General features: G+C 51.6%; 1 protein-coding gene across 3 annotated transcripts in view; it reads left to right on the forward strand.

Moving 5' to 3' along the window:
- LOC138792220 (neuronal acetylcholine receptor subunit alpha-10-like) overlaps positions 1-8,856 on the forward strand; it is a 77,485-nt gene that overhangs the window by 10,779 nt on the left and 57,850 nt on the right. For 2 of the 3 annotated variants that reach the window (XM_069969375.1, XM_069969374.1), the window contains exons 2-5: positions 1,162-1,342; positions 2,053-2,293; positions 2,649-2,755; positions 3,176-3,284. In XM_069969375.1, coding sequence (XP_069825476.1) covers positions 1,169-1,342; positions 2,053-2,293; positions 2,649-2,755; positions 3,176-3,284 — 631 coding nt within the window. In that variant the 5' untranslated portion in view covers positions 1,162-1,168. Of the gene's footprint in view, positions 1-1,161; positions 1,343-2,052; positions 2,294-2,648; positions 2,756-3,175; positions 3,285-6,229; positions 6,873-8,856 lie in introns of those variants that run through there. The other variant, XM_069969378.1, reaches the window with a different exon arrangement.

Genomic DNA, 8,856 nt, shown 5'->3' on the forward strand with positions numbered 1-8,856 from the left:
CAGGAGGTCTATATCCAAGTGGGGGAGCACACAGGGGGGCTATATACTACTGGGTGAGCACACAGGGGTCTATATACTACTGGTGGGGCACACAGGGGGGTCTATATACTACTGGGGGAACATACAGGGGGTCTATATACTACTTGTGAGGCACACAGGTGGTTTATATATAACTGGAGGAGCACACAGGGGTCTGTATACTACTGGGGCAGCACACAAGGGGTCTATATAATACTGGTGGGGCACACAGGGGGTCTTTATACTACTGGGGGAACCACACAGGGGGTTTATATACTACTGGAGGAGCACACAGGGGTCTATATCCAAGTGGGGGAGCACACTGGGGGGCTAAATACCCCTGAGGGAGCACACAGGGGGCCTATATACTAGTGGTGGAGCACACAGGGGGTATATACAACTGGGGGCAGCACACAGGGGGTCTATATACAACTGGGGCAGCACACAGGAGGTCTATATACTTCTGGGGGAGCACACGGGGGGGGGGCTATATAAAACTGGGGGAACACACAGGGGTCTATATACTACTGGGGGAAGCAAACAAGGGGTAAATACTACTGGGGGCAGGACACAAAGGGTATATACTATTGGGGGCAGCACACAAGGAGTATATATTACTGGCGGTAGCGCACAAGGGGTATATACTACTGGGGGCAACACACAGCGGTCTATTGTTTTGGAATGCGTGTCGAGGGGGGGGGCCCAGACATAACTCCGCTTGGGGCCACAGAAATGCCAAGACCGCCCCTGTATGTATATATATATAGTGTGCGGGATGCCAGGAGTTGTACAGTATATATATATATATATAGTGCGGGATGCTGGGACTTGTACAGTATGTATATATATGTGTGTGTGTGTATATATATATATATAGTGCGGGATGCGGGAGTTGTACAGTATATATAGCGCGGGATGCTGGGAGTTGTAGTCCCTGTACAGGGTGGAGTGTTGCCAGGAATGTCCCCGGACCGGATCCCCCCCCCCGGGCTCGCAGTCACAGGCGGATCTATCCGGGCGCGGCTCCCTTACCTCACATTCCTCTCCAGAGCGGACGTCATATTCCTGTACAGCACTGTGGGCGGAGTCAGGCGCAGTGGGTGGAGTTTCTGTCAAATTACTTTCTTTATTTCCCACCTGCAGGTCCAGGATGCCGCACCTCCCCCTGACGATGCCGCCGGAGCGCGGGGGAGGGGCGCTCTTCTCCCTGCGCTTCACCACCTTCGCTGTGGGCACGGTCTGCCTGCCGCTCTGTGGCTTCCTCTTCTGTGTTCTCTGGTCGCTGCTCTTTAACTTTGAGGAGACAACAGCGACGCACTGCGGGGTGAGCGTCAACACGGCATGTCTGTGATGGCCGTGGCGGAGGGGGTCAGTGACAGCCAGGGAGGAGGGGGTCAGTGACGGCCGGGGGAGGAGGGAGGTCAGTGACGGCCGGGGAGGAGGAGGGGGCCAGTGACGGCCGGGAAAGAGCGGGTCAGTGACGGCCGGGGAAGAGGGGGCCAGTGACGGCCGGGGAGGAGGAGGCGGCCAGTGACGGCCGGGGAAGAGGGGGTCAGTGATGGCCAGGGAGGAGGAGGTCAGTGACAGCCACGGAGTAGGGGGGTCAGTGATGGACAGGGAGAAGGAAGGGGTCAGTGACAGCCAGGGAGGAAGAGGAGGCCAGGGAGGAGGAGGAGGAGGGGGGCCAGTGATGGACGGGGAGGAGGAGGGGGCCAGTGACGGCCAGGGAGGAGGGGGGGTCAGTGATGGCCGGAGAGGAGGGGGGGTCAGTGATGGCCGGGGAGGAGGGGGGTTCAGTGATGGCCGGGGAGGAGGAGGGGGTCAGTGACGGCCGGGGAAGAAGGGGTCAGTGATGGCCGGGGGAGGAGGAGGGGGTCAGTGACGGCCAGGGAGGAGGGGGATCAGTGATGGCTGGGGGAGGAGGAGGGAGCCAGTGATGGCTGGGGGAGGAGGGAGGTCGGTGACGGCCAGGGAGGAGGGGGGGGGGGGTCAGTGATGGCCGGGATGATACTCATACCTCTGACCTTCTTCCAGGTTCCTAACTACCTCCCATCCATCAGCGCAGCCATCGGCGGTGTGACCCCACAGAGGTACATCTGGCGTCTCGCCATTGGCCTCCACTCTGCCCCCCGGCTGCTGGTGGCGGTGGCGTACCTCAACTTCTACCACAGCGGAGGCGCCTCCTACCGGAGATGTCACATCAACTTCCTGCTCAACGTGTTTGAGATCCTGAGTCTCCTCCTGCTGACGTACGTCTCCTCCAATGAGAACCATGGTGAGACTGCCCCTCCCCCAAACACCTGCACCCCAGTAACCCCTCCCCCACACACTGGCACCCCAATAACCCCTCCGTCACCCCCTGCACCCCAATAACCCCTCCCCCACACACCTGCACTCCAATAACCCCTCCCCCACACCCCGACACATCAATAACCCCTCCCCCACACACCTGCACTCCAATAACCCCTCCCCCACACACTGGCACATCAATAACCCCTCCCCCACACACCTGCACTCCAATAACCCCCTCCCCCACACACCTGCACCCCAATAACCCCTCCCCCACCCTTATAACATGTTGCCCCCACATTGCTGCAGCTTCAGGTTATGACTCCTTGTCTCCTCCGCAGGGATCCATCAGCTGGCTTTCATCTTCTTCATGTTCTTCTCCCTCATGTACATGATGACCACCATACGGATATGGAGCATAACCAGGAAATACTCTGTAACTGCCGAGGTAATGACCAGACACTGCTGATAGCTACAGCAAGTCCCATCCTCCAGAGCTGCAATCACTATTCTGCTGTTACATCATGTCTCATCCTCCAGAGCTGCACTCACTATTCTGCTGTTACATCATGTCTCATCCTCCAGAGCTGCACTCACTATTCTGCTGTTACATCCTGTCTCATCCTCCAGAGCTGCGCTCACTATTCTGCTGTTACATCATGTCTCATCCTCCAGAGCTGCACTCACTATTCTGCTCTTACATCATGTCTCATCCTCCAGAGCTGCACTCACTATTCTGCTCTTACATCATGTCTCATCCTCCAGAGCTGCACTCACTATTCTGCTCTTACATCATACATCATGATAGGGGTCCTGGGAATATCAGCTGATAATCTGTAATCCCTGATCTGATGTACTTCTGTCCCAGGAGAGGCGCTCATACATCTGCAAGAAGTGGCTGTTCCTTTTCAACCTGACAACCTTCTTGATATCCCTCGTGTTCTACTACTACCATAATATGTACTGCGAATCTGGAGGTAAGAGAAGGGGCCTATAATACTACCCCTATATACAAGAATATAACTACTATAATACTGCTCCTATATACAGGAATATACTACTATAATACTACTCCTATATACAGGAATATACTACTATAATACTGCTCCTATATACAGGAATATAACTACTATAATACTTCTCCTATATACAGGAATATAACTACTATAATACTGCTCCTATATACAAGAATATAACTACTATAATACTGCTCCCTATATACAGGACTATAACTACTATATTACTGCTCCTATATACAGGAATATAACTACTATAATACTGCTCCTATATACAGGAATATATCTACTATAATACTACTCCTATATACAGGAATATAACTACTATAATACTGCTCCTATATACAGGGATATACTACTATAATACTGCTCCTATATACAGGAATATAACTACTATAATACTTCTCCTATATACAGGAATATAACTACTATAATACTGCTCCTATATACAAGAATATAACTACTATAATACTGCTCCCTATATACAGGACTATAACTACTATATTACTGCTCCTATATACAGGAATATAACTACTATAATACTGCTCCTATATACAGGAATATATCTACTATAATACTACTCCTATATACAGGAATATAACTACTATAATACTGCCTCCTATATACAGGGATATAACTATATATATAATACTGCTCCTATATACAGGAATATAACTACTATAATACTGCCCCTATATACAGGAATATAACTACTATAATACTGCTCCTATATACAAGAATATAACTACTATAATACGAACTGGAGAGAATGGAACGGCTGCACATCCCATCTATGGCTGATACTAATGCCGCCAGGCCTATATTAAAAATCAACACCAGAGTGTCTGTATATGAATTGATCAAACCATATTGCCCCGTGTACCACCGCGCAGGTCCTCTGGTCCACACGGGTCCCTACGCTAACTCCACGCCGTGTCGGTCAGCGACCGCCAACCCCGCAAAGCGTGCACGTGCAGGGAAGGGAGGCCATGGAACGGCCCTGCAACCCCAATGTCACAGGACCAGACCCAAAAAGCCCCACCAAAACCCAGCCAGCACCACCGGCGGGGAAGGCTGCCCCCAAACGACACAAGTATGGATATGGTATTACACTTACCATTGCTGCTCTCACAGAATGGGGAAGACATAGGGTCCAGACATGTGAGCACAGACATATCCTGCTAATTTTGGTCATGTGGGTCTTATAAAGGAGTGCTAGCTGTTCAGAGAGGGAGAATTGCAAAACACGAACTGGAGAGAATGGAACGGCTGCACATCCCATCTATGGCTGATACTAATGCCGCCAGGCCTATATTAAAAATCAACACCAGAGTGTCTGTATATGAATTGATCAAACCATATTGCCCCGTGTACCACCGCGCAGGTCCTCTGGTCCACACGGGTCCCTACGCTAACTCCACGCCGTGTCGGTTAGCGACCGCCAACCCCGCAAAGCGTGCACGTGCAGGGAAGGGAGGCCATGGAACGGCCCTGCAACCCCAATGTCACAGGACCAGACCCAAAAAGCCCCACCAAAACCCAGCCAGCACCACCGGCGGGGAAGGCTGCCCCCAAACGACACAAGTATGGATATGGTATTACACTTACCATTGCTGCTCTCACAGAATGGGGAAGACATAGGGTCCAGACATGTGAGCACAGACATATCCTGCTAATTTTGGTCATGTGGGTCTTATAAAGGAGTGCTAGCTGTTCAGAGAGGGAGAATTGCAAAACACGAACTGGAGAGAATGGAACGGCTGCACATCCCATCTATGGCTGATACTAATGCCGCCAGGCCAGGCCAGGGGTTGGTGGCCACTGACTGGCACGGTGTGGACTTAGTGTAGGGACCCATGTGTATCAGATACCGGCACGAGGTACATGGGGCAGTATGGCTTGATCAATTCATACACAAAATTCTGATGTGTTTTTTATTTAGCCAAGCGGCACTAGTATCAGCCATAGGTGTGAGGTGCAGCACTCTGTTTCTTCCCTGAACCGCATTTTGTTTCTCTCTTTTCTCCGTGTTTTGCACTCCTCCTGGTGAGACCCACATGACTGCAATTAGCAGGAGACACCTGAGTGCACATGGTTTTAATCCCTCCTGTTTTTTTCCCATTCTGTTTGCTGCAGCTATGGTGAGCGCAATACCTTATCCAGACTTGTGCTGCTTGGGGGCGACCTTCTCCGCCGGCGGTGCTGGCCGGGTTCTGGTGTGGTGTTTTTGGGTCTGGTCCTGTGGCATGGGGGTCGCAGGGCCGTCCCATGGCCCCCGTTCCCTGGCTGTGCACGCCTGCGGGGTTGGTGGCCACTGACTGGCACGGTGTGGACTTAGTGTAGGGACCCATGTGTATCAGATACCGGCACGAGGTACATGGGGCAGTATGGCTTGATCAATTCATACACAAAATTCTGATGTGTTTTTTATTTAGCCAAGCGGCACTAGTATCAGCCATAGGTGTGAGGTGCAGCACTCTGTTTCTTCCCTGAACCATAACTACTATAATACTGCTCCTATATACAGGAATATAACTACTATAATACTGCTCCTATATACAAGAATATAACTACTATAATACTGCTCTTATATACAGGAATATAACTACTATAATACTGCTCCCTATATACAGGGATATAACTATATATATAATACTGCTCCTATATACAGGGATATAACTATATATATAATACTGCTCCTATATACAGGAATATAACTACTATAATACTGCTCCTATATACAAGAATATAACTACTATAATACTGCCCCTATATACAGGAATATAACTACTATAATACTGCTCCTATTTACAGGAATATAACTACTTTGTATGTTTTAGTAGATTTCTTTGTTTTATCTTCCTCCCTTCCTGTTGATCCATCTCCTCCTCCTCTTTGTATTACAGTTTACACCTTCTTTGCGTTTTTCGAGTACCTGGTGGTCTTGTCTAACATGGGTTTCCACATGACGGCTTGGTGGGACTTTGGCAGTAAGGAGCTCCTGGTCTGCTCTCTGGAGGAGGAGAAGCGTATCTGAGGAGGATCCCATCACCATCCCTCGTGGCTGCACCGTCGCTCCACCTCAGGAGACACGGTGCCTCTGGGACGGATCATGTTAGTGGCGGTGTCGTGTTTGGTGCGGTGGTTTGCAGACACTGAGCACAGGATTTGCGGTGGATCGTGGTTGGACTAGAACATTCCGCCCTATAGTGCACTGTATACACCTGCAGGCATTGTGGCCATATTATTATTATTATTATTATTATTATGGGGACTGGATGCCCTCTGGATCTGATCATGAGAACGCAGCGTGTGGATGAGTGTAATAGTTTCGGCAGCCTGTAGGGGGCGCTGGTTACACACTGTGATGGACAGTTATGGGCGGTATGATTGCAGATCCATGGACCCCTCCCCCTTCTTCTCTGCAGTGACTGACAATCTGGAATATTCTCACAGAATTTTATATATTTTTGATACCTTTTTTTAATTTTATGTTTATTTATTGGATTTCAAGTCCCTGATTGGTTTTTAATAAATCCTTAGAATGGAGAGTTTGTGTCTTAGGGGGCGCTGATGAGTGGGGTTACCAGCCCCACACAGAGGGTGGGGCCTAGACCTTAAGAGGCTGAAAACATGGCAGCCCCCAGATGACAGGACCCTGTACAATTACGATGGGCTCTAGAGGATATCAGCCGCCATCTTGGTACACCCAGGCCATCCCAGATCACAGGATGCCGTACAATTACGATGGAGTCTAGTGGAGTAAGCCGCCATCTTGGTACACCCAGTCCTGTATCCCAGATCACAGGATCCTGTACAATTGTGATGGGGTCTAGAGGATATCAGCCGCCATCTTGGTACACCCAGTCCTGCATCCCTGATCACAGGATACCGTACAATTATGATGGGGTCTAGTGGATATAAGCCGCCATCTTGGTACACCCAGTCCTGCATCCCAGCCCTGTGATCACAGGATGCTTAATGGATACGTTTTTTGTATCCAAGGGTTCCATATGGAGCAGAATTTTTAAAGAGATAATGTTCCTGTGTGTGGTATATTCTTTCATGAGCCACCATCTTTGTACACCCAGTAGAACATCCCAGCTTAAATCACATGATGCTGAATGGTTATGATGGGGTCTAATGGATGTGAGACGCCATGTTTGTACACACAGTACAGCACCCACCCCCGCTCCCCGATCACAGGAGGCCAAATAGTTACGATAGGGACAAAAAATGGAAATTATAAAAACTACAGATGGATTAAGGGGAGACATCCAAAGGTGGTGGGGGGGGGGGGTGATGATAAGATGAAGACTGGGGATTGGAGGGGAAACTGGCAGAAAGGGTGAGGATTAGGGGTAGATGTATAAATTGAGGTGGGAGTGGAGGATTGGAGAGAGATGGATGGTGAAGGTTGAGAATCAGTGGCATAATGGGCAGCAAGGGCAGGGATGTGGGGAGGGTGAGCACTGATGGCCGGGGTGAGGATTGGTGAAGTGGGGAGGGTGAGCACTGATGGCCGGGGTGAGGATTGGTGAAGTGGGGAGGGTGAGCACTGATGGCCGGGGTGAGGATGGGCATGTGGGGAGGTGAGCACTGGTGGCCGGGGTGAGGATTGGTGCAGTGGGGAGGGTGAGCACTGATGGCCGGGGTGAGGATGGGCATGTGGGGAGGTGAGCACTGATGGCCGGGGTGAGGATTGGTGAAGTGGGGAGGGTGAGCACTGATGACCGGGGTGAGGATGGGCATGTGGGGAGGTGAGCACTGATGGCCGGGGTGAGGATTGCTGAAGTGAGGAGGGTGAGCACTGATGACTGGGGTGAGGATCAGGGATGTGAGCACTCATGACCGCGGTGAGGATGGGGATGAGGGGAGGGTGAGTACTGATGGCGGGGTAAGGATTGGGATGTGGGGAGGTGAGCACTGATGGCCGGGGTGAGGATGGGGATGTGGGGAGGGTGAGCACTGATGGCCGGGGTGAGGATGGGGATGTGGGGAGGGTGAGCACTGATGGCCGGGGTGAGGATGGGGATGTGGGGAGGGTGAGCACTGATGGCCGAGGGTAGGGTGAGCACTGATGGCCGGGGTGAGGATGGGGATGTGGGGAGGGTGAGCACTGATGGCCGGGGTGAGGATGGGGATGAGGGGAGGGTGAGCACTGATGGCCCGGGTGAGGATGGGGATGAGGGGAGGTGAGCACTGATGGCCGGGGTGAGGATCGGGGATGTGAGCACTGATGACCGGGGTGAGGATGGGGATGAGGGGAGGGTGAGCACTGATGGCCGAGGGGAGGGTGAGCACTGATGGCCGGGGTGAGGATGGGCATGTGGGGAGGTGAGCACTGATGGCCGGGGTGAGGATTGGTGAAGTGGGGAGGGTGAGCACTGATGGCCGGGGTGAGGATGGGCATGTGGGGAGGTGAGCACTGATGGCCGGGGTGAGGATTGGTGAAGTGAGGAGGGTGAGCACTGATGACTGGGGTGAGGATCAGGGATGTGAGCACTCATGACCGCGGTGAGGATGGGGATGA

This window comes from Dendropsophus ebraccatus, chromosome 5, assembly GCF_027789765.1.
Source record: "Dendropsophus ebraccatus isolate aDenEbr1 chromosome 5, aDenEbr1.pat, whole genome shotgun sequence".
In the NCBI taxonomy this organism is placed as follows: Eukaryota; Metazoa; Chordata; class Amphibia; order Anura; family Hylidae; genus Dendropsophus; species Dendropsophus ebraccatus.